Raw genomic sequence first — 27,160 nt, 5'->3', positions numbered from 1 at the left:
ATAGATAGCAGAGCTCCCAGGTGCTCGATCCACAGTCGCTGGCTGAGTAGAGTAATGTGGAAAAAATGATCCGCACTCCAGTTGTTGCTCTTAAAATTTCTTCATTTTATTGAATAGCCAGAGTGAACAAAACATAGATTAAGTCAGTTGACGCGTTTCAGCCTATATGGCCTTAGTCATAACCACAAAAAGTAAGTAGTTAGTGATATGCCCTAATAACTCAAAACTGTCCTCAGTGTCAACTGATAATCAGCCTGTGCTTACAACACTGTATATGAACAGAACATAGCATATAGCAGTTACACCAAGGAAAGGGGTACAAGTTAAAGCTGGACAGGCATACAAACAGATGCAATGGGAGCAAAGACTGTTCCGGGAAATGCTGGAACAAAGGAGAGCATAGAGTTCTTAGCCAGGTCCATTTTCCATAACAAAGTTACAGGATGATGCATGTAGGTAAATCCTAACACACAAGGCTACATAAGAACCAGAAAAGGGTGCACTACATGGTACAGATTAGGGTAACAGAGTATCCAAAATTGGACATAAGCGATGAAAATAGTGGTGTAATGCATCCTCAGCACCTGAGGCTGTTCTTTTATACTGTGTGCTGTTACTTTTCAGTGCTATGCTATATATATTTCTTAAGGGTGGAAAGAATAGTTTGGATGAGCTGATAATGCACAACTATTAGGAGTTTGGATATTTCTTAAAAATTCTTATATTCGTTACCAAATACAAATTTCTGCATATGTTTGCCATGTTCATGATAATTTATAACATGGTGGGTACCTAAGCTTAGGCCCTTATTGCTAACATTTGATTAATATTCATAACATAGAGGAGCTCCAGTCGTTTTTGTGTTTATTAAAAGTCAGCAGCTTCAAAAACTGTAGCTGCTGACTTTTATTAAACGCACACTCACCTGACCCACGATCCAGTGATGTGAGCCGCCCCTTCCCACGGGCTTCTCTCCCCGGCATTTCACCTATGTCACCGGCTGTGACAACTTGCGGCTTTACAGCAGGGTGCCCACTGCGCATGCATGAGTCACGCTGCGTATTGTGAATGATCCTGCAGTCTTCTGGGACCTGTTACGTGTCCTAGAAGACTGCCGGGAGGGAGGGGGAGAGCAGAACCTCCGGTCAGATCGCCTACGTGATACTGAAACTGTCAAAACCAGATACCCACTCCCCCCCTATCACAAAAAAAAAAGAAGTGCCATTTGTTGACGAGGAGGGGGGGTGAAGGCCTTAAATCGGAACTTCCCCTTTTGGGTGGAGCTCTGCTTTAAAGTGGTTGTAAAGGCAGAAGGTTTTTTTACCTTACTTACATACCTGAGGCCAATCTCGATCCAGCATTGTGCGCGAGAGCCGAGGCTGTCTCTCTCCTCATTGGCTCAGATACAACAGCGGGAGCCATTGGCTTCCGCTGCTGTCAGAGCCAGTGACAAGGGTGGGGGGGTCAGGGCCAAGCTGTGCTCTGTGTGTCTTATTGACACACAGAGGCAGCTCGTGAACGAGCACGCACGAGTGCCCCCATAGCAAGCAGGTTTCTATGGGATCACTTGGCAGGGGGGTAGAGCCTGGAGCACCGGTGGGGGGACCCCAGAAGAGAAGAATCAGAGCTGCTCTGTGCAAAACTATTGCACAGAGCAGGTAAGTATAACATGTTTGTTATTTTAAAAATATTAAAAAATAAGTTTTACAATCACTTTAAGCATAATTAAAATAGAGTATGTAAACAATAAATGCATTACCTGAGGAATGGCCAGTCCCAGGGCCACCCCACCCAGCAAAAAAAGGTTACTGTGCAGCCAGTTAACCAGCCTGTCAATGCAGCCATTGGTGTGAATATATTCTCCGGCTTCCAAATAGTCTAAAGCTTGCATGCCATGTCCACACATGGTATTTATGACGGTCTGAAAAATAACAGGATGGAATTTTTAAAGCACATCACAAATGGAGTTCTACAGGACAACAAATATGCAAATTTATTTGTGTCAAATAAATATATGATATACTGTAAAGTTGTCTTTTTCATATATTTCTATGGAAGTAAATATAATTTTGATCAGCTAAAAAATGGGTCATTAGAATACCAATTTGTAGAAAGCGCTCAATAACCCTGTATGCTTCTAGAACCATTTCTCTAGAATAAAACAGGATTACCTGTCTGAGATAAAAGCCTGACAATCAATACACATTCTGCCATTTTCTTCCCACACAATCCCATTGGGCAGTGAAGCAGTCTATCATAGTGATGGGCCAAATGGTTATGCTTTCACAAGTGTGGGAAACTGAATATTAGTTACAGAATAAAAATACAAGGGCACAAGAAGGATGTAAAGCCCTGGTGCCCAACTTGCAGCTCTTTGAAACTTTTTGTGCAGGCCCTCCGGGTCCCAGAAGGCACTAATTTGTGTTTCCCTATTGCCCTGTTATCGCAGTGATCTCTATCAAACACTCTTAGAGGGGTTGTAAACCCTCGTGATTTTTCACCTTAATGCCTTCTATGCATTATACACACACACGTTATCTGGCGTACAGGTGCCACACTGTAGCAGTAAAACTGCTATAAGGTGGACCTGAACTGGTTTCCACTGATTTCCACTGGGCTTCAGATGTTAAGTCCTGATGATTCCCACACTTGTTACAACCTTCACCCCAAAGCAACAACTACTGCCAGCTTTGACCATGTATCCATCCTAATTGCACACCAAAACGTACCTCCTGTTCCTCAAGTAGGCAGCAGGAATACGGCACTGCACAACGTTCTCTGCTTTGGTTTTCTGATGAACAGTTGAAGTATATATTCTGAGACCAGTCCTTGTAGGAGATGCCCCCGCAGCAATTAAACTTGTATGGAAAAAAACAGCAAACACAGGACAATATATTAGGCGAGGTGATGGCATACAAAAAACTTAGAGATCATTGTGGGCAATAATATCATAAAACATGCCATAAAGTAACTAAGAAAAAAAAAGTATATATACTGTATACATAGCCATGATAAAAAGGAGCTTAAATTCAATGAATGAACAGGGTGGGACAGTAATATTGGGATGAAAAACCTAGATAACACTGGACATTCTCAAGCCAGGAAATGAGACGGAGATTTTTTTTTTTCTTTTTTTACTTCCTAGAGCTTTTAATGAACACTGTGAGAAGTGGGCGGTGAAATCAGACTAAGCAATATTAGGACAGGACAGGAACCTGTGCAACTATGAAAAACTGAAGGTATGGCTGGAATTTGGCATGAAGTATAAAATAAAATAAAAAATAAGTAAAAATGTGGTGAAACCCCTACCTTCATACTGTATGTGCACCAAGAATAAACACGCAAACGCCTATAGCATAACATATTGGCATACCTGTGCAGACTGAGAAGAGTAATGCCCTGTACACACGGTTGGATTTTCCGATGGAAAATGTGTGATAGGACCTTGCTGTCGGAAATTCCGACCAAGTGTAGGCTCCATCACACATTTTCCATAGGAATTTCCGACACACAAAGTTTGAGAGCAGGCTATAAAATTTTCTGACAACAAAATCTGTCGTCGGAAATTCCGATCGTGTGTACACAAATCCGACGCACAAAGTGCCACGCATGCTCAGAATAAATTAAGAGAGGAAAGCTATTGGCTACTGCCCCGTTTATAGTCCCGACGTACGTGTTTTACGTCACCGCGTTCAGAACGATCTGATTTTCCGACAACTTTGTGTGACCGTGTGTATGCAAGACAAGTTTGAGCCAACATCCGTTGGAAAAAATCCATGGATTTTGTTGTCGGAATGTCCGATCAATGTCCGACCGTGTGTACAGGGCAATAATTCTAGAGTCAACATTTACAGTTAATTCTAAACTGATAAGCTGAAAAGATTTTTAATGCATCGATAATTATGGGTATTGTATATTCTTACCGTTTTCCAGGTACATACAATTTTAAGATTTGATATATTTGCCATTTTTTAGCTTGATAGTCTCATATTTTAATTGAAATATTTAGACTATATTGTGCGATCTAAAATTGATTTAGGTTATTTGTTACTGAAAATATAAATTTGATAAGCATTTGCAACTACTGTCATTTTATTCTACAGGTCCTCTGCTTTCAGAAAATTGTTTTGGGATTCTTTCAAGCAAAATTTGCCCATTTTGACGTGTGTGAAAAATAAAATAATTTGCTCTGGCAGTGAAAGGGTAAATAGTGCTCACTGGTTGCGCAAAACGACACTATCCATATTAGACACTGATGTCTTTGTTCTTCCAATGCCGTAAGTCATAGTAATTTCTAATACAGTCAATGGAAATATATACAGTATTTCTGGATAACAGCTGCAATCTGATATATAGGTTTATATAATCAAAACTTCTGGAAACTTACCTCTTTTTGGCCAAAGTCTATAAGATTCTGCAAGTCCAGGTCATCCCTATAGTGTACAATAGCATTGCCAATCACTTCACTGACTTTTCCCCGAGCCTGCAACACAACACATATTATCTAATATACAGCCACATGTCCTTAAAGAATATCTAATGGCCCCTCCATTCACATGCATATCGCTAATGTCTCATTATGTTATCTAACAGACACAGCACATATGCATTGTGACACTTCCAGCAATACTAGGTAATATTATATTATATCTACTTACTGTAAATTGTCTGCAACATTTCATGGTATGGAAAACAATACACAGCTTGAAGCATTAGACAACAGAACAATAAGGCTCCTTTTGGGACACTGGGGTATAAATATGAAATAAAATATTATTTTGCTAAACGAAGAGTTGTATTTATATTGTTTTATGTAAAAAAGTAGAGATGACTTTATTATGGAAATCTTGCACCCTGCTATTCCATAGAATTACTTTGGGGGTCAGTCTTGTTACGGTGAAAAAAAAACATCCAACTGGCTGCTTTGGGAATCTAAACATTTCTAAAGAAAGCTGATCAGGGTTGAGCTCAGTTCTAATCTGTGAGGGTCCAAGAGGAGAGGAGTTCAAAGTCTTGCGCACAGGGTGTGCCAGATGTGCCTGGGTACACCCTCATCAACCCACGCGCATTAGCATTATTGCTCTCTGTGCCAGTGGGAAGATAGGAAAGATCCCCCTCTTACCATCTCTGCCATAAGAGACATGCTTATGCACTTCTTTTTCACTGTGCCAGCAGGGAGTTTAATATGCCAGGGCCAGATACAGTATCTCACAAAAGTGAGTACACCCCTCACATTTTTGTAAATATTTTATTATATCTTTTCATGTGACATCACTGAAGAAATTACACTTTGCTACAATGTAAAGTAGTGAGTGTACAGCTTTACACATGCAAATTTACACTGTTATACAAGCTGTACACTCACTACTTTACATTGTAGCAAAGTGTCATTTCTTCAGTGTTGTCACATGAAAAGATAGAATAAAATATTTACAAAAATGTGAGGGGTGTACTCACTTTTGTGAGATACTGTATATGTAGACACACACACACACGTTTTTGAGCTTTAGGGTGCACAACCTAATGCAATAGGTTGCGCACACCTATGGTGGAGTTAGTGATACAGTGAGGGAGAAAAGATCAGTCTATAATTGTAATGGTTGGTTTATTTTACCAGGGAGAGACAGAATAACAACAAAAAAATCCATAAAAACACATTTCAAAAAATGTATAAATTAATTTACATTTTAATGAGTGAAATAAGTATTTGACCCCTTCGCAAAACATGACTTAGTACTTGGTGGCAAAACCCTTGTTGGCAATCACAGAGGTCAGACGTTTTCTTGTAGTTGGCCACCAGGCTTGCACACATCTCAGGAGGGATTTTGTCCCATTCCTCTTTGTAGATCCTCTCCAAGTCATTAAGGAGTTTGAGGCTGACGTTTGGTAACTCGAACCTTCAGCTCCCTCCACATATTTTCTATGGGATTAAGGTCTGGAGACTGACTAGGCCACTCCAGGACCTTAATGTGCTTCTTCTTGAGCCACGCCTTTGTTGCCTTGGCCATGTGTTTTGGGTCATTGTCATACTGGAATACCCATACAGGACCAATTTCCAATGCCCCGGCTGAGGGAAGGAGGTTCTCACCCAAGATTTAAGGGTACATGGCCCCGCCCATGGTCCCCTTGATGCAGTGAAGTTGTCCTGTCCCCTTAGCAGAAAAACACCCCTAAAGCATAATGTTTCCACCTCCATGTTTGACGGTGGGGATGGTGTTCTTGGGGCCATAGGCAGCATTCCTCCTCCTCCAAACACAGTGAGTTGAGTTGAGTTTGGTCTCATCTGACCACAACACTTTCACCCAGTTCTCCTCTGAATCATTCAGATGTTCATTAGCAAACTTCAGATGGGCCTGTACATGTGTTTTCTTGAGCAGGGGGACTTTGTGGGTGCTGCAGGATTTCAGTCCTTCACGGCGTAGTGTGTTACCTATTATTTTCTTGGTGACTATTGTCCCAGCAGCCTTGAGATCATTGACAGGATTCTTCCGTGTAGTTCTGGGCTGATTACTCACCATTCTCATGATCATTGAAACTCCATGAGCTGAGATCTTGCACTGAGCCCCAGACTAAGGGAGATTGACAGTTATTTTGAGTTTTTTCCATTTGCGAATAATTGTACCAATCTTGTCCCTGACATCCTTGGACAACTCTTTGGTCTTGGCCATGGTAGAAAGATTGGAATCTAAACGATTGATTGCTTCTGTGGACAGGTGTCTTTTATACAGGTAACAAGCTGAGATTAGGAGCACTCCCTTTAAGGGACCTGTATAGAAGACACCTGGGAGCCAGAAATATTGATATGGGATCAAATACTTATTTCACTCATTAAAATGCAAATCAATTTATAACTTTTTTGAAATGCGTTTTTCTGTATATTTTTGTTGTTGTTCTGTCTCTCACTGTTAAAATAAACCTACCATTAAAATTATAGACTGATCATTTATTTGTCAGTGGGAAAACGTAGAAAATCAGCAGGGGATTAAATACTTTTTGCCCTCACTGTAAATATTAGGAATCACCCTGCTGTGGATTGCCCTCCCTATTACTAGAGTTAGTACTCAGAAAAAGGATAGTGGAATCTTGAATTGTGATCGTGTAAGATTCTTACTGAGGGTTGCCAGCCTGTGTGACGCTAAGTACTTTTTTTGTAAACTGAGAACCATCTCTATACGTGTAAAATGCAATTTTCTAATTCATTTGTAACCCTAGTGTGTAGCGAAAGGTGACAATTTTTTGGTGAAACTGTTGCTTTGCTGGATCACATAATTTAATTCCAGATACAGTTGAGCTCAAAAGTTTGCATACCCTGGCAGAAATTGAGAAATTTTGGCATTAATATTGAAAATATGACTAATCATGAAGCCATTTATTATTACATAGTTTTTTGGATCCTTTTTAATTTATAATGATAACAGAAATCAACCAAATGGCCATGATAAAAAGTTTACATACCCTGGAATGTTTGGCCTTGGTACAGATACAGAAGGTGGCACACACAGGTAAGGTTAATTTCTCACATTTGTGGCTTTTTAAATCACAATTAGTGTCTGTGTATAAATAGTCAATGAGTTTTTTAGCTCTCACTTGGATGCCAAGTGGAGGCTAGACACTGAGCCATGAGGAGGTAGAAAAGAACAGTCAAAAGACCTGCGTAACAAAGTAATGGAACATTATAAAGGATATAAAAAGATACCCAAAGCCTTGAATATGCCAGTCAGTAGTGTTTAATCCCTTATTAAGAAGTGGAAAATTCGGGGCTCTTTTGATACCAAGCCAAGGTCAGGTAGACCAAGAAAGATTGCAGCCACAACTCGCGGAAGAATTGCCCAAGATACAAAGAAAAACCCAGGAGAAATACAGGCCGCTGTCCAAAAAAAGACGGTGTGGTTGTTTTTAGGGAGCACAATTCAACGATACTTGAACAAAAAAGAGCTGCATGGTTGAGCTGCCAGAAGGAAGCCTTTACTGCACCAATGCCACAAAAAAGCCTAATGAGGCATATCAAGGTGTTGTTGGGCATATTGTAACCAGGCTTTTTTGTAGAACTTGTGCAGTAAAGGCTTCTTTCTGGCAACTTGACCATGCAGCTCTTTTTTGTTCAAGTATCATCCTATTGTGCTCCTTAAAAACAACCACATCATCTTTTTCCAGAGCAGCCTGTATTTCTCCTGAGGTTACCTGTGGGTTTTTCTTTGTATCCCGAACAGTTCCTGTAGGAGTTGTGGCTGAAATCTTCCTTGATCTACCTGACCTTGGCTCGGTATCAAGAGATCCCCAAATTTTCCACTTCTTATTAAATGATTGAATAGTACTGACTGGCATATTCCAGGCTTTGGATATCTTTTTATATCTTTTTCCATCTTTGTAAAGTTTAATTACCTTGTTAGGTCTTTTGACTGTTCTTTTCTGCTCCCCATGGCTTAGTATCTAGCCTGCTTAGTGCATCCATGTGAGAGCTAACAAACTCATTGACTATTTATACACAGATGCTAATTGCGATTTAAAAAGCCACAAATGTGGAAAATTAAACTTTAATAGCCATTTTAGCCTGTGTGTGCCACCTTCTGTGTCATTACCAATTCCAAGCATTCCATGTATGTATCCCTTTCATCAGGGCCATTTGGGTGATTTCTGTTATCATTATGATTTTAAAAGGAGCCAAAAAACCTTGTCATAATAATTGGCTTCATGTGATTACTATCCTTGAATAAAAGACAGTTTTTTGGCATGATTAGTCATATTTTCAATATAAATGCCAAAATTTCACAATTTCTGCCAGGGTATGCAAACTCTTGAGCACAACTGTATGTCTGGTTTCCTGTAAGTATTGTAGAACATAAACTGCCCCTTTAATTATCTAGATGCATCTTTCATGCTGTACATCTGTTTTGTCAGCAGTATACAAGTCTATCCACAGCTGTGTTTAAAGGATTCTTAAGCAATGAGTGGGTTCTTCTGTGTGTAATGTTACAAAATTAATATCTTTAGAAATATCGAAATGTCTCGCTGTCCAAAGTGAAAAAAGTATTTTTTTTTCTTTTAAACAAAACTTTTTGTATTGCTGATCTATTTTTTGAAAAAAGGAGTGAGAGACAAAGGGTCAGAAACGTTGACATTCTTTTTTCTATCACGGTCACTTTCGATGTATTACTTGTCCTGATGACCACAGGGCAGTAATGTTAGCTGAACTCCCTATGTTCCCATCTGTGGGATGCTTTTTGACTTTATTCCTATGAAGTATCCACCTGGGAACCAGGAAAAGTGTCTCCAGTCATTTGTGAATTCCCTGCACGTCTACAAGGAGAATTGGGAAGTTTAGCCAAAAACAATGTCCTGGATGTCACCAAGACAAGATTTTAGTGGAAATGGGGACAGAGAAAACAATTGCATTTTGACAGAGGATCAAACGCCTCCCAACTACATTGAAAACCACAAAAAGGTTTTGGCTTGTGTTTCATTTTAGTTAAAATGCCTGTGATAATTTAGAGATGAATGCAAGGGAAAGGATAAAAATTTAAGTCCTGTGTTAATACATAAATTTGTGATGTCAACTTACATAAGGTAAGCACAAGGTACAATTCGAGCTTGTTTCTGGATGTGGAATTTGGCAAATAATTAGACCATTATTAACTTTAAAGCAGTGTTTTTTTTTTTTGTTTAAACCTGCAAGGCAAATTTTTAATGTTCTAGTATGCATTGCATACTAGCACATTATGTGGCCTTAATGTGTTACCTTAAAACGAAACCCTCCAGTGGTGTGCTGTCACCACTGACAGAGCTTCCATCTTCACCCAATCTTCCTTCCAGGTTGGCGGGCTCCATTCCTTTGATTGGACATGCCGCATGATGGAACTTCCGTGCATGCACGCGGGAGCTGCCGTTCACGGCGCAGGCCTCTGAAAGAATGGCACAGTATGCCATTCCTTCAGAGAGCATGTGCCAGTGATGTCACCGGCGACTTCACAAGCAAATATCTTCTAAAAGGTGCAAGTTTAGGAGAGATTTACTGTAACTATAGGTGATCTTGCTATAGGCTCACCTATAGGTAAAAATCATCCATAGGAGTTTAATGCTTCATTCAGTATTACTGATATTACTAATTCCATTGTGGGCTTTTGCATTAACAGCAAAATTATAAATCTGATATATGCACTACAAGTTGAGTTTTTGGGTTGGTCTAGTCTATAGCTGTAAGTCAGAGGTCTCCAAACTCTCTAAACAAAGGGCCAATTTACTGTCCTGCAGACTTTAGGGGGGCCAGACTGTGGCCATTGGGAGTACAAAATGTCCCAGCATCAGTTGGAATAATCAATTCTCTATCATTGGTGCTATTGAGAGGGATTGTGCCCCATCATTGGTGTCATTGGGCCCCATCGTTGGTGTTATTGGAAGGAATAGTGCCCCATCATTGGTGTCATTGGGCCCTATCGTGGGTGTTATTGGGAAGAATTGTGCCCCATCATTGGGGTTATTGGGCCCCATTGTTGGTGTCCTTGGGAGGAACTATGCTCCATCGTTAATGTCACTGGTAGGAATTGTGCCCTTCATTGTTGTCAGTAAATAAAATAGCACCCCAAGGGCCACATAAATGCAAACAAAGGGCTGCAGTTTGGAGACCACTGCTGTAAGTGATTGTAAAGGTCTGGATTTCAGTTTTTTTAAATTTCAAACATGTTATAGTTATCTGCTCTGTGCTACGGTTTCGCACAGAGCAGTCCTGATCCTTCTCTTCTCGGGTCCCCCACCAACACTCCTGGCTCCTCCCACCTGCCAAGTGCCCCCATAGCAAGCAGATTGCTATGGGGCCACTTGGCTCTGTGTGTCCATTGACATACAAAGTAGGGTTTGGCCCCACTCCGGCTCAATGGCTGTGATTGACAGCAACAGGAGCCAATAGCTGCCACTGCTGTCTTTAAGCCTATGAGGAGGGAAGGAGCAGAGAGAGATGCTGCTCTCCAGCAGAGAGATGGATCGAGATCGAGCTTAAGTATAAGGTGAGGCTGGGGCGGGGACTGCACACGGAAGGTTTTTTTTACCCTAATGCAGAGAATAAATTAAGGTGATAAAAACTTCAGCCTTTAGAACCATTTTAAGTAGATTCCACATTTGCTGTACTGTTGTAAGTACTAAGATTGCACCTGAAGGCATTTTAGTATCTACATAGATTAGGAGAATTTTTTTACACTTTTTGATTCCATTATCCTTGTCAATGACCACTGTGGCACAAGTCCAAACTACATTTTACTCTTCTACATTGCTGCTTAGGACATCAAGCTGGTTTGATCCCAATCACACTTTGGCTTATTGTCAGTGGTTAACTTTGTGCTGCTGTGTAGATTACCTGATTATACCTAAGCCTGAAATATCACTCCTTCATCTTAGCCCACCTATTCTTGAAGAATGCCTGCCTTACCCAGGTAAAATTGTCTGGTGGAAAAGTCATGGGGTATAAGACCACGGATTACACACATAAAGTAAATCATTGTGGTGACTTCTATGGATGAATTGTACTGCAGTATTGGCTATAGTGTCTGAGTTGGCAGTCTGCCATAACAGAGTGGTATCAACTATGATTACTATAGCTACTTAGGAACTAAACCACTAAAGAGCAAAAGATTTAATATCTTACAAGTTATGCTTGGTCCTGCTTTATCTAAGTGGATCATGTACATATTATGTTAGCAATATTATAAATACCATCCTTTTAAAGCATGTTTCACATATCAAATATTTGTACAAGTAGTGGGTGTTTCCTAATCATCCCATGATGTAATCTACAAGATCTGCCTGGACACATTTGCACAGGATGTAGTTATTGAATAGACAGATCAAACAACATACAGTTGTGCTCATAAGTGTACATACCCTGGCAGAATTTATGATTTCTTGGCCATTTTTCAGAGAATATGAATGATAGCACAAAAACATTTCTTTCACTCGTGGTTAGTGTTTGGCTGAAGCCATTTATTATCAATCAACTGTAATCACAACAGAAACTAACCAAATGACTCTGATCAAAAGTTTACATACCCTGGTGATTTTGGCCTGATACCATGCACACAAATTGACATAAAGGGGTTTGAATGGCTATTAAAGGTAACCATCCTCACCTGTGATCTGTTTGCTTGTAACTAGTGTGTGTGTGTGTGTGTGTGTGTGTGTGTGTGTAAAAAAGGTCAATTAGTTTCTGGACTCCTGACAGACCCTTGCATCTTTCATCCAGTGCTACATTGATGTTTCTGGATTATGAGTCATAGGGAAATCAAAAGAATTGTCAAAGGATCTGCGTAAAAGGTGGTTGAACTATATAAAACAGGAAAAAGATATAAAAAGATATCCAAGGAATTAAGAATGCCAGTCAGCAGTGTTCAAACTCTAATCAAGAAGTGGAAAATGAGGGGTCCTGTTGAAACCAAACCACGGTCAGGTAGACCAACTAAAATTTCAGCCACAACTGCCAGGAAAATTGTCCGGGATGCAAAGAAACCAAAAAAAACCCACAAATAACTTCAGGTGAAATACAGGACTCTCTGAAAACATGCGGTGTGGCTGTTTCAAGATGCACAATAAGGAGGCACTTAAAGAAAAATGGGCTGCATGGTCGAGTCTCCAGAAGAAAGCCATTACTATGCAAATGCCACAAAGTATCCCGATTACAATATGCCAAACAGCACAGAGACAAGCCTCCAACCTTCTGGTACAAAGTCATTTGGAGTGATGACACCAAAATTTAGCAATTTGGCCACAACCATAAACACTACATTTGGAGAGGAGTCAACAAGGCCTATGATGAAAGGTAAACCATTCCTACTGTGAAACACGGAGGTGGATCGCTGATGTTTTGGGGATGTGTGAGCTACAAAGGCACAATAAATTTGGTCAAAATTGATGGCAAGATGAATGCAGTATGTTATCAAAAAATACTGGAGGAACATTTGCATTCATCAGCCAGGAAGCTGCGCATGGGACGTACTTGGACATTCCAACATGACAATGATCCAAAACATAAGGCCAAGTTGACCTGTGATTGGCTACAGCAGAATAAAGTGAAGGTTCTGGAGTGGCCATCTCATTCTTCTGAACCTCATTGAGCCACTCTGGGAAGATCTCAAAATGTGCAGTTCATGCAAGACAGCCCAAGAATTTACAGGAACTGGAGGCTTTTTGCCAAGAGAAATGGGCAGCTTTACCATCTGAGAAGATAAAGAGCCTCGTCCACAAATACTACAAAAGACTTCCAGCTGTCATTGATGTTAAAGGGGGCAATACATGGTATTAAGAACTGGGGTATGTAAACTTTTGATTAGGGTCATTTTGTAATTTCTGTTGTGATTATGATTTAAAAAGAGTAAACACAGTTGGTTGATAACACATGGCTTCAGCCAAACACTAACCATGAGTGAAAGAAAAGTCTTTGTGTTATCATTCATATGCTCTGAAAAATGGCCAAGAAATCATAAATTCTTCCAGGGTATGTAAACTTATGTACATTCTGGTCCAAAAAAAAAAAATTACAAAACTTAAAAACTTACAACATAGGTTGTTGCAGTACATAGTAGTAGTAAGCATTATTTTTCTGAATGTATAACTCAACTCTATCTCATACTGCTAAGCAATGTGAGATTGTTACAGTACACATATTTAGTACAATAAACATTTTGAAACAGATGGTGAAGTGGTTTTTAATACTGGTGAATTGTTAAGCTGCCCCAAGCATACTTTGGCTCTGTTAGAAAGGACAGACACCTGGATAGGTGTTTCTGTGTACTCACGCTTGGCATTTCCTGAACAGATGGACACGTTTGATGCCAAATTCAGATGTTAAGAATTGTATTAAAATCTGTCTGTGCCTCCACTGGGTAGATTTGCTCTCGCTATTTGTCTTGCTAACCATTATCAAAGAGATGGGAAATCCAAAATGTTTCAGTTGTCCCCAGAACAGTAGGTGAGTGTACATTTTCCAATAGGAACTGTTCCAAGGACAATTAATTACTTTGTAGAGATTGTAGAGATTTCCACTCATTTCCTGTTGTCTCCCAGACAGGAAGTGAAGGAAAATCTCCCCGAGCAGATAGCAAAAAAACAAAAAAAAAAAACAAAACAAAAAAAACAGGGGTTCTTATACCCCCCCTGCTTTATCCAAAATAAAAGTCTTTAGTTATACATACAATTTTTACAGCCTGTCAATGTAAGATGACAGTTCTTGGTTACAATCTTATCCCTATGGTGGCAAGAAGACATCTTCTGGTTAAGCACAATGATAAGTCATGTAAACCTAGCACAAAGCATTAGTGTTCTCCCCTGGGATAAGCAATACTGGGAGCACATGCCTGCTCCCCTATTTCAGCACGTTTGACCCCCTTTATTAATTTACCAAATCATTTTTCAGTTTTCAGCACTGTGATACTCTGACTGACAATAACTTGCTAATGCAACACCAAATTAAATTTTATATACATTTTTTTGAGACAGATGGAGCTTTCTTTTGGTGGTTTTTATTCACCACTGGGTTTTTATTTTATATAAAGGAAGAACAAAACTAAGCATTCTGAAAAATGTTCTAAAACAGATGAAATAAGTGCAAGTGTATATCAGTCAGTCTGTGTGAAAGTTATAGAGTCTACAAACTATGGTATATATATTTAAAAATGTATCAATTCTGGTGTACTGACTGCCTATCACATTTCTTGAACCCTAAAATGCCAGGACAGTATTAACACCACCAAAATGACCTACTTTTGGAGAGTGGACACCCCAAAGTATTAATTAAGAGATATGGCGAGTATTTCACAAATCTCATCATTTTAGCACAATTTTTGAAAACTTTGTGAAAGTAAATTAAATTTTATTCTTTACACAAACTTTTCACTTTAATAACATATTTCTCAAACACAGCATAGTCCTACTTACAATTTTACCCCAAAATACATTCTGCTACTCTTCTTGAATATGGGGATACCACATGTGAGACTTTCATGCAGCCTAGCTGCATAGAGGAGCCCCTTTATGCTTTCAAGGGTGTAAATTACACGTCTGATTTCCTGAGTACCCATCTTATTTTCAGGGGCCCTGAAGAGACAAGACAATCACCAAGCCACATTTGGAAAGCAGCCGCTCCAAGGTGTTTGATGAGAGGCATGATGAGTCTTTTGAACTTTTTTGTAATTGAAGATAGGAAATGAAAATGTATTTTTATTTCCATAAAGTTGTCATTTTAGTAAGCTTTTTCTTATAAGCAGCATGGCCATACTTCAGGTTGCACCTCAAATGATATTCTGCTACTCATCTTGAGTATGAAGTTAACAAATATGTGATTTTCTTTTTCAGCCTAGTTGTGTAGATCTGACCAGTCTGCATGTGGTGTTAGAACCTGCTGTAGGATACTGTGCATTCACAATATATGTGTGCTAGTCTGTGGAAAGCAAGGCCGTTGAGTTGCTGGATGACATGTGCACTCATCTTACATGCCCTAATATCCATGGTCTAATTTGCAGTCACCCAGTAGTATATTTGTCAGTGCTATGTCAATCCATTTTTCTCCCAATTTATGAATTTCTCCTGAACCTTTTACCTCATCTACCTAAACATCTTGCCTCTGACTCCTATGTCAGATCAGCCAGTCTCAGCTAACCTATTCATGAACTTGCTTTGGTGCTCCTGCATCTCTGCATGTTACCAGCCTGTGCTACTAATTCTGGAACATGTTATTTACAATGGAAAGTCAAAAGGCTTATTACTTATCATAAGTGTCACCTGGCAGGCAGGATGGAACTGCAAAGTAATCTCTATAAAAAAATACATTTCTAACCAAATATATCCAGAAATCCCACAATACCTTGTCAGAGAAGACAAAGCCCACGATGCCCGCAGACAGCTGCAGCAGAAAGACTATTGTCAGGCAGATGGAGAACTGAGGATAAGAGTAGTAAATAATTTTAATATCAGACACATCAAAATGAATGCACAAAAGTAAAAAAGCAACTACAGGCCCAAACAATTCACACTTGTAGTTTCAAAATTATGCTTATTTGCTTTGATCTGGGAAATTCAGCTCAGTGGTAGAAGCATTTGAATGAGTGGCCTAGGTGAGAACCATGCCAGTCCGAACTTTGATTTTTAAAGCTTGCCAGCCCACTTTTATTAAAACGAAAGCTAAAAGTTCACAAAACTTGTCCATGCAAGGGTTTCAGTTTTACACAGCAAAACAGGTTCACGAAAATACCAAGCCACCTGTCTTTCTCTAGCAGCACCGCTGCCCTTGTCACTCACTGGTCCCTCAGACCGTATCACCGGCTCTCCAGGCTCTCTGAACTCTCTCTTGGCTCACTCAGCCTTTCATTACAGCTCCCTGCTGTGCGGGCCCATTCCTGGCCTCCTGATAGGGGTTCTCCTGACCCCCCGGGCTTTCTCACTCTTTTGAGATCTAATGATTCCTTCAGTCCCCTGGACTCGCCTAGGTGTCCTGGCTTTCTCAGAGTCTCAGACTGTCTCGCATACCTGCCTCAACTCTCTCAGCCTGACATAGAATCTCTTCCATGTGCTTTCTCATGTGTAGACCACCTCTATCTCCAAACAGGTTGACAAACCTGTCTTCAAACAGAAGCACACCTACCTCCTGGCCTGAGCCCTGAGCTTTACCCAAACCTTGCTTAAAGCAAATGTGCACACCTGCACACACACATAACCTGCAAGTCTCCAATAAGACCTGGACATAGGATTGAAGGCTTTGTCACACCCAAGACACTTTGAAGCCCTCAAACTCCTGACCCTCATCCAGGATTACATAACCTGGAGAAAACTGAATACCCAGTTTTCTCCCTTCAGTCACAACACTCCGAAGCCCCGCACTATGCCTTAGTGCAAACCCTGTGTCGATTTTCCCTATGTTCACCCAGTGGCAGGGCAATGCACTCTCACAATGCGTTCAGAGCACATTTCTAAATATCTAGATTTGCAGCTTATGAATTCTCAATGGAATCATCCAGAGTGGATGTTTAGCTGCATTTAAAGCTATTCAGTGTAGCTTTGTTTAGATAAAATAGAATTCTGTGTATCCAGAATCTGATTGGAATATCTAAACATTGCTATAGTGTGAATGTGGTTGAATCTGCTTTAAAGTATGAATTTCAAAATGCAGCTCTTTTGGTCCTACTTCCCCTGTGGGTCACAGCAGTGCAGTTAAGATGTGCACTCCCATGACCTTAGAATAATCCAAGAGTGGGCTAAAGCCCGCTGTCAGTTGGCATCACTCAGCTGGTCCAGACTCTGGAGAGATCCTTGCTTTAATGTTGGAATTCACCCAGATGCCGGACCAGATTCTGAGAGCCTGAGCCAGACACTCCTGGCTCCTGCACAGCCTGGCGCTCCAGTGAGCACTGGAGGGGTAAAGCAGAGAGATGGCGACTAACAGTTACTGCTCTCTGCTCACTGAAGATCAAGAACTGAGTGATCCGTGGTCTTTGATCCCTCAGTTCTCAGTCTTAGAGGTGGCAGGGGACTGATGCTGCATCCACCTAGGTAAGTAAGTAGGTCTCTTTTAAAGTCGTATTTAACCCAGAATCAAAAATGTAATATATTGCAGTTTACCAATCCTTAGATGTGGTGACTGCATTCATTTTGTTTAGCCTTTTTCCCTCTGTTTTCACCTGGTGATCTGGCCAGTAACACACCTCCTGTATTAAGCCTAATGTCGAAATTCAGCCCATCTGTACTGGAGTCGGTTGAAGCGGCATGACCAAAAAAAGGTCTGCCGACTGGCTCCCGATCAGCGCTCCCAGGCGTCCCTCTGTCGGAACACAATAGAACAGCAGGGAGGATTGCTGTACTAACATCAGATAGTTAGTACAGTGGCTCCTCCAGAGCTGTCAGGACTAAACAAAAAAAAACTAGTAGTGTACACAAGGCTTTAGAGTGCCCCTACCCTGGATGAATGAGCACAGTGGCACCTCTGGACAATAGCATTGTCAGTCTGGGGGGTGGAGAGTGTTAAATGTACTAGCAGCTGAAGCCAAACTCCAGCTCACACTGCAGTTACATAAACAGTTATAGCAACAGTTGTTTTCTTCTGGGATAAAGGTTTTATATAAATAAATAAAAGCTGATCATTGTGAACACCCCAGGCAATGGTAAATGGTTTCTCGGCTTGTTTTTTTGTAATACAACAGCATTACTGGCCAGATCACCAAATATAGGAAAATAAAGGAAAGAAAGCCTTAAAAAGAAAACTGATGCAGCCATCACATCTAAGCAGTGGTGGTGCATCCATTAAGGGCGCACGGGCACCGACCCCCTCTCCAGCCACCCCCTTTGTGTAATATAGATAGATTCATGCATTGCATGAATCTATCCATGGGCGCTGTAGACACCCCCTATTCAGGCATCTGCCCCCTTTTCGGATGCTGGACGCCTGAATTACAGCGGTGGGGGGTGTTTTTGAAGCACCTGATTAGAGCCATAGGCTCTAATAGGCTTCAAAAAAGGTGAACTGCGAGCGCAAACCATTGCGCTCATAGTCCACCCAGGTGTGTTAGCACAGCAAATGAATATTTGCTTTTCTAACACAGAACCGCCTCTCAGCCAATCAGGAGGCGCGGATGTAATACTGGTCACCTGATTGGCTGAAGGCAGAGGCGATCCCATTGGCCGTCTAGTAGAACAGGAAGACACGCACGGAGAACATAGGAGCCATTGCCGCGCTACCTGTCCATGCCGGGCAGACAGCAGGCGAGCGGACAGGGAACAGTGGCTGTATATTATTGGCACAGAGGCTGCAATTGATGGTCACGGTTGGCTGTATTTGCTGGGCACAATGGCTGCAATTGATTGGACACAGTTGGCTGCATTTCATGGGCACAGAGGCTGCATATGATGGGCACAGTTGGCTGCATATGATGGGCACAGTTGGCTGCATATTATGGGCACAATTGGCTGCATTTGCTGGGCACAGAGGCTGCATATGATGGGCACAGTTTGTGGCATATGATGGGCACAGTAGCTGTATATTATAGGCAGAGTTGGCTGCATTTGCTGGGCATGGAGGCTGCATATGACGGGCACAGTGGCTACATATGATGGGCTCAGTTGGCTGCATTTGTTGGGCACAGTTGGCTGCATAAGATGGGCACAGTTGGCTGCATATGATGGGCACAGAGGCTTCATATGATGGGCACAGTGGCTGCATATGATGGGCACAGTGGCTGCATTTGCTGGGCACAGTGGCTGCGTATGATGGGCACAGTGGCTGCATTTGATGGCACAGTGGCTGCAATTGATGTTTTTTTTCAGTATTTTTCAGAATTTTTCAGTTCGTTTGCGCCCCCCCAAAAAATTATGAGCACCAGCTGCCACTGCATCTAAGAATTGGTGAACTGCAATATACCGGTAACTGTTTGCTTTTGGGTTTAATACCACATTAATATCTGCATACATTGGGCAAAAAAAACTCCATGAGTCTGAACACCCAGGATAATAATTGTGGCCTTGTATTCACAGTTCTGTGATCTGAACTTTGGGATTTGGCAGATAAAGTAATTGCTTGTCTTGTTGTCAGAGTGCAGTGTGAGAAATCAATCAGTCCAATGATTTCAATGCAATGCTACACACTGTGAGCATAGATAGTTCTGAATAGTTTGCTGCCATTCTTTTGATTTGTAATTTATTGGGAAAGATGCTGTTTTGAATATTAAAAAAATTCCAGATTCACAGGAAAAATCTTTTGAAAAGGAAAATGGTACACAGAACCAATCAATTAATGGTATGCTGCATTCATTTGTGAAACTTACAGTTTGAAGGAGGCAGATGTTTTCTCTTAGAGATCCAATACATCCACAGAAGGTAATAAGGAACATCAAAACACCAATGGCTATAAGTAGTAAAGCAGGATCAACGGCAAGACAAGCCATAGCAGCCTCTGTGGAAGATTATCAAGCAAAATATTAGATGTAGTAGCAACAGTAACACTTTCATATGTTAGGGCTTCATGCCGCTGTGAAAGGTGCCTGGCATTTTTTTTTTTACGGTTCTGACCATCGTTCGGTCAGTGTGTATGAGAGGAGCACCCATCGTTCGTACAGTGTGTATGAGAGGAGCACCCATCGATCTGTCAGTGTGTATGAGGGGAGAACCCACCCCTTTACGACCACCCAACACATGTATACTGCACCAAAAGGGTAGGCTTTTATGCCCACACATGCACATCAATTTCATCCCTGGGGGGGGGGGCCAGAGGGGGCCCTGACCCCCCCCCAACATTATGCTGTGCCCCACCATGTGCCCCCCCCCCAATTAAAAAAAAATATTTTTTTTCTACAAAAAGGCAATGTCTTTTTGTTTGCATTCGTAGCGGATGCACCACATCTTACTCGGGCCGCCGCTGGAGTAACACAGTCTCTATTGAGAGGGAGACCATCCCCAGTCAGCTCCTGCGGGTGATTCCTCCCCCCTCCCTCTGCTCGCTGACACTGCATAATGCAAGCGCTCACACAACCACAGCCTCACGATCTGCTCCTTCCCCTGCATCCTCATTGGCAGGGAGAAGAGCGAGTTGCAGGAAGGACTCCACCAGGACTCTCAGTTACTGAAAAAACAGACTTTCTCCCGTCCTTAGGACAGGAGAACCAGCCTGTAAATTCCAAGAGATGCCATACCAGCGCTGTCAATAGGAGGGGCAGGACAGCAAGAGGAGGCTGGAGAACCCCACAGTGGCAGAACACCAGGGCCCGGTGGCAAGACAACCTTTGCAACCCTGATAGTTCTCCCACTGCTTTGGACCCTTATATTTTCTTGGTATGCTGGTAACATATATCTCTTGTTTTCTGCCACCCTGGAGGGGTCCCAATACAGTAGAAAGGGAGCTCACTGTAGAACATGTGAAAGGGCCCGTTGTGCTGGTGTGGGATCGTAGTAAAGGGCCCCAGGATATATATATATATATATATATATATATATATATATATATATATATATATATATAAAATTGCATTTTTATAGTTGCCCCCCTACTTTTGTCCCTGTCCCCCCCCCTAAATATGAAAGCTGGAGACGCCACTGATGCACATATGCGTTTCTGGGTGGCTTGCAGAAAGGTTATTTCTTACTGGTTGTCATCGGTTTATATACTCTTTAAGTCCTCATGTACACTGCTGCTGCTAAATGAACGTTTAGGAGCAGTTGGACATTTTTTTCAACTGCTTCTGAACTCTCCTCTGTTATCTTATTAGTACATATACACAAGTTCGTTTACAGTCGTTTCTAGGCAGTTGAGTTTAGAGGCTTTTTTTTGGAATGCAAAAAAATTAGTTCAGATGCTTGAGTTTAGAGGCAATTCAAGCGCCAAACGCTTCTAAACGTGGTAACTCGCGTTTAGCCGTGTTTCGTTTACAGGCGTTTTTCATTTTTGGCTATTTAAAATAGAATAATACTTTTTTTTTTTTGCAAACACTTCTAAACGCAAACACGGCAAAACGGACGTGTTAAATGTGGGTTAAGTTTCTGTCAGTATCTGTCAAGTTAAATCGTTCAGGAGAGGTTGTAAATACGTCCCATGTACATTAAGCCTAACTGTACCTCAATAGAACCAAAAGTGGGATTAAGGTCTTATAAATGTTTTCTGCATAAGTATTCAGAAAAAAGCAAAGGGTTACTGATCCAGCTTCATGACATCAACCCCAGTTTCCTGTTTTAAAGACAAGCAGGCTTAATATAAACACAAAGATAATATCATAGTAAAATTTCACTGTGTGTGTCCAACAACAGCTTCCCAGTGAATGCAAGGAACATGAAAAGAAAAAATTCTGAAGTCTCCATCACTCACCAGCATGTTTCAAGAGTCTAGCATACACTCCGATTCCCACCATCACCAGAGATATGCCCTAGAAATGCAGGAATAAAGCATTGATAATAAATACAATTACTACTCAACTTTAACATTGCAATCAAAAGTGAATATAGACTTCATATTTCTCTAAAAAAAAATAATAGCATGTAAACCAAGTCTCACTAAATTAGTCTAAAATGATTTTAAGATATACACGTATGTAGAGCTGGATGTGAGTTAATATTTATAAACCTGTTTTTATGTATGCTTTATGAGTGTAATTATATTTCCATAGGGGCAGCCATATGTGCTCATTACATACCCAGGCTCTGCCTCCTGATTTGTAGTGTACACATTACTCATACATCCCTGCCTCATCTCATAATGCAAGTCTATGGATCACTGGTCTCGTTGAAAGCTGTGCACTACTCAGGTGGCTAATATCTCAACAGTTCTTTCCTAAGGCCCCTTTCACACGGGAACCTCCGTGAAGCCTAATCCGCCTGCTCAGCAGGGGATCTGTCTACTGATCCCCACTGAGCAGACAGATGAAAGGTCCGTGTCTGCTCCGCTATGCAGGGCAGACATGGGCACAGTCCCGCTCTCCTCTATGGGGCAATCAGATGGAAACAGACGGCCTGTCCATTTCCATCCGATCCACCGGACAGATGGGGAATAGGACCACCATCTGTCTGTTTTTGGCTGACAGGATTGGATCAGATTGACATGTGTCCGCTGATATCCACCGCTCCATAGAAGAGACTGGAGGGTCCGACCAGGTCCGCCTGAAAGACTGACAGGAGGACCTGATTGGATCGCCTGTGTGAAAGGGCCTAAGAGAAAAAGGGGGCCTGGCATTGTTGAACTCCTTTAAAATGCTAGTTACATAAGTGTTTTATTGACCCCCCCAGGCAACAAGTATGCAGATCAGGAAATTCAGAGTAAAGTCCTTTTTACTTATACTTGTTCCGCATACGTGACTCAAAGGTTCAGCATAGCAGCTAGGCAACTAGCATTTTCATAATGAGAGATCACCATTGGTGGCCAATTTTCTTTAATTATAGGCTTCCCTTAAAGTAGAACTAAAGACAAAGCTTGTTTTTCATTTGGATAGAGTAAGGGAGGGTTCTAACCCCTGTCAGATTTTTTTTTCGCCATCGGTGTCCCAGAGATTCCCCTTCAATCCCTGTCCCATAGCCAAACGGTGTGATAGGAAATCTATGCAAATAAGGGGAATGTCTTAGGGACCTCCTGGTCACATGTACCCATTAGAAGATTTCCCCTCTATTACTTTTCTGGGGTCTACCCAAAATTTGGGATTTTATTTTACTTTCACTGATAAAGGTAAATAGGTCAAATAGAGAGGGTGAATCTCCTTAATGGGGATACAGATAGTAATAAAAACCTGACCTAAAACAAAACTGCCTTTAGTTATACTTTAAGGCCCCTTTCACACTGGGGCGGTGCGGGCGTCAGCGGTAAAACGGCGCTATTTTTAGGGCCGCTTTACCGTCGTTTTAGCGGTGGTATTCGATCACTAGCGGGAAGGTTTTAACCCCCGTTAGCGGCCAAAAAAGGGTTAAAACCGCCCGCAAAGCGCCGCCACAGTGGCGCTATGCCGGCGGTATAGCCGCGCTGCCCCATTGATTTCAATGGGCAGGAGCAGTAAAGGAGCAGTGAATACACCGCTCCTTCATTGCTCCAAAGATGCTGTTTGCAGGAGTTTTTTTTCTCTACTGCCAGCGCACCGTTCCAGTGTGAAAGCCCTCGGGGCTTCCACACTGGAGAAACAGCATCGGCAGTTTCAGGTCGATTTGCAGGCGCTATTTTTAGCGCAATAGCACCTGCAAACCGCCTCAGTGTGAAGGGGGCCTTAAAGTATAACTAAAGGCAGTTTTGTTTTAGGTCAGGTTTTTATTGCTATCTGTATTCCCATTAAGGAGATTCACCCTCTCTATTTGACCTATTTACCATTATCAGTGAAAGTAAAATAAAATCCCAAATTTTGGGTAGTCCCCAGAAAATTAATAGAGGGGAAATCTTCTAATGGGGACACGTGACTGGGGGGTCCCTAAGACATTCCCCTTATTTGCATGGATTTGCATGGAGGCCCCCTGTTTCTCTTAGGCCGCTTTCACACAGGCGATCCAATCAGGTCCGTCTGTCAGTCTTTCAGGCGGACCTGGTCAGACCCTCCAGTCTCTTCTATGGAGCGGTGGATGTCAGCGGATACATGTCAATCTGATCCGATCCTGTCCGCCAAAAACAGACAGATGGTGGTCCTATTCCCCATCTGTCTGGTGGATCGGATGGAAATGGACAGGCCGTCTGTTTCCATCTGATTGCCCCATAGCAATGAAGGCAGGTAAATTACAAAATGATGTGATTGCTACCTTTGGGGACAAACCTACAAACCATTGCATGCTTTAGAACCATTTTAGACTTGCCAAACAAGAATATAATAGTCCCCCATAGCAGCCTTGGTTGGTTGATTTAACAGAATTGGTAATTGCCCACATGGTCAGACAGGAAGAAACTGTTATTTGCAGTTTACTAAGTGGGAGAAAAGTTGGAAGCCTATGTAAAGCATTTGCATAGCATAGTCTTTGTAAGACTCTACAACAACAGATAGGAGTTAATTTACTAAAACTGGACAGCGAAAAATCTGGGGCAGATCTGCATAGAAACCAATCAACTTTGAGGTTTTTTTCGTCAAAGCTTAATCGAACAAGCTAAAGTTAGAAGCTGATTGGCTACTATGCACAGCTGCACCAGATTTTGCAGTTTCCGGTTTTAGTAAATCAAGCTCATAGTCTAGCTGAGAATCACTACTTCAGTAAGTAGTTCAGAATACAAACAGCTACTTGAAATGGTTCAAAACAGCATTCCTCTCAGTGAAATCAAGGGTAGTTCTGGTAACACAGTGAAAAGCTGGATGGATCCAAAGCCCAAAGGACAAAGGATCACCCCACTGGAACTGGAGCACTTTGTTAGCAATTAGGAATGGACTCCACAGAAGTAGCTGGGCCTTCTGGAGAAGCTGTGTGCTATTAGGCTTTGGCTCAGCTGCTCTCATGCTAGTTCTGCCAGTAGAGGGACACTTACCTGCTGAAGATCATTTGCCCAGCTTTGTTTGCCTCATCATACATGGCCTCTCTGAGTGGCTAAGGGAGGGAAGATGGGGAATGGATCTTCGCTGGGCACATCCAGAAACCCAGAGAGTTGTGGGAAATAGCATGGTACATACTCCTACATCGGTGAGTAGATAGGCACTCGGCTACACACATTTTAGAAAATGATGACTTTTCAGAAATAGGTGTGGTCTAACCTAACAATGTATGTACAGTAGATGTATTCTTTCCTAAAGGAGTTGTAAAGGCAGAAGGTTTTTTATCTTAATGCATTCTATGCCTTAGGATAATAAACCTTCTGTGTGTAGCAGCCTCCCCAGCACCCCCTAATTACTTACCTGAGCCCCATCTCTCTCCAGTGATGTCCACGAGTGTCTTAGCAGTCTGGGACTCTCCTCCTGATTGGCTGAGACACAGAAGCGATGCCATTGGCTTCCGCGGCTGTCAATCAAAGTCAGTTAGCCAATCAGGGGAAAGAGGGGCTGGGTCGGGGCTCCGTGTCTGAATGGACACATGGAGCTGTGACTCAGCTCGGGTGCCCCCATAGCAAGCTGCTTGTTGTGGGGGCACTCAATGGGAGGGAGGGGCCAAGAGCAGCGAAGAGGGACCTGAGAAGAGGAGGATGCGGGCTGCTCTGTGCAAAACCAACTACTGTTTATTTTTAAAAATTTTTTAAACTAGACATTACAATCACTTTAAACCTTAGAATTATGGGAGTCAGTTTTCAAATGACTTTGAGAATTGTTGACCTTTGTCAAGAGAACTGCATTCCTCATTTTAATGAGTCTGCAGGATTCATTGCATAGCTCAGAGGTAAGCAGTGCATATTAAAATAAGTATGACATTGACCAGAAAGTCACAATGTTTTATTGTGCTAAATGTATTTGTATGATTAGACCCTTCGGCAAAAACAGTCACTTCTTGTCTTTGCTAGCCCATGACAGTGATATGAATTTAGAAAACATGAGTAAAAACGTGATGTCCTGAAGGTAAACAAAATATACCGATAAGTAGAAAGATAAGACAAGCTGAACATTATTGCATTTTCTGATTCAGCCCTGGTTCACGCTGATGCATTGTGGGAAACGCAGAAGCTGCATTTCCCCGCATCGCACAGCAAAGCAATCGCACAGCATCCACGCGATCTATTGCGGGTGTCAATGTTCGATCAACGACACCCCGAAACAGATAGCCTAATGCACTGCGATAGCCAGAATCACACTGCATGGGTGTGAACACCGATGTGATACAATTCAGGTGTGGGGGGAAAAAAAGGGTCCTGCACCATTTTGGTGCTCAGTGTTACCTGAAATAAAAGATATTGATGAAAGTATAACTGGCCTTTTTTCTGTAATCAATATGAGAAGTTTCAACAGTACAAACAAATGTCCATTGCCCTCACCTATAACTGGCCTTTGCAGCAAGGAGCACATTTCCAGGCAATGCATGCAATACAAAACCAAAGAAATTCCCGACTCAACTTACTGACCAGCCTGCTAACCAACTGAATTGTCCTGTCAGTATGAGTATGAGTAGCAGTATACAATAAAAACAGAGGTTTGGTTTGCACACATTTGCAAATACACGTGTAAGCCACAGAGCCCCGTCAAGGCACCCCGGTATCTCTAGGCCTAACTTTAAATTTTGAGAGCCTCCATAGTGGAAGCACATTCATTATATATATATATATATATATATATATATATATATATATATATATATATGAGAAGTTTGCCAGGAGGGAAAATCAGTAGCATCACTGGTATCAAGGGTACCAGTAAGGCCTCGCGTACATGGGGCATACCACAGCCCGTGTGCGGGCCACGTTTACCCACGCAGGGATGTACAGGTGTTCCGTGCATCCCCATGCAGGTAGTCCCATTGATGTCATTTGGAACTCAATGACTGCACAGACACAGACGCAGCTCCCAATTTGACATGTGTGTGGGTGCCTGTGCTCAGGCCCGAATGCAGACAGTATGCCAATTGGGAGCAGTGGCTGTATCTGTGCAGCCGCTGTGTCCCAATTGACATGAATGGGACTGCCTGCACAGGGATGTATGGAACACCCTGTGCATTTCTGTGCGGGTAAACACAGCTCTCACATCGGCGTACGCTGTAGTATGACCTGTGTAAATGAGACTTAAGAGGGTGAAGCATACAGATCTACGCATTTGTATATGTAATTCCATCATTAACCACTTGCCGACCA

At 41.9% G+C, this 27,160-nt stretch overlaps 1 protein-coding gene across 2 annotated transcripts in view; it reads right to left on the bottom strand.

Annotated features, from left to right (window-relative positions):
• Positions 1 to 27,160, bottom strand: part of TSPAN33 (tetraspanin 33) — a 68,667-nt gene that overhangs the window by 22,007 nt on the left and 19,500 nt on the right. For both annotated transcript variants that reach the window (XM_073619340.1, XM_073619339.1), the window contains exons 2-7: positions 21,815 to 21,872; positions 19,785 to 19,912; positions 15,839 to 15,913; positions 4,388 to 4,483; positions 2,730 to 2,858; positions 1,760 to 1,921 (exon numbers count right to left, since the gene is read on the bottom strand). In XM_073619340.1, the coding sequence (XP_073475441.1) occupies positions 1,760 to 1,921; positions 2,730 to 2,858; positions 4,388 to 4,483; positions 15,839 to 15,913; positions 19,785 to 19,912; positions 21,815 to 21,872 (648 nt within the window). The remainder of the gene's footprint in view (positions 1 to 1,759; positions 1,922 to 2,729; positions 2,859 to 4,387; positions 4,484 to 15,838; positions 15,914 to 19,784; positions 19,913 to 21,814; positions 21,873 to 27,160) is intronic.

The sequence above is a fragment of the Aquarana catesbeiana genome, linkage group LG03 (genome assembly GCF_042186555.1).
Source record: "Aquarana catesbeiana isolate 2022-GZ linkage group LG03, ASM4218655v1, whole genome shotgun sequence".
Lineage (NCBI taxonomy): Eukaryota > Metazoa > Chordata > Amphibia > Anura > Ranidae > Aquarana > Aquarana catesbeiana.
Note: the sequence above shows the minus strand (reverse complement) of the source record. Positions and strands in the feature narration are given on the sequence as shown.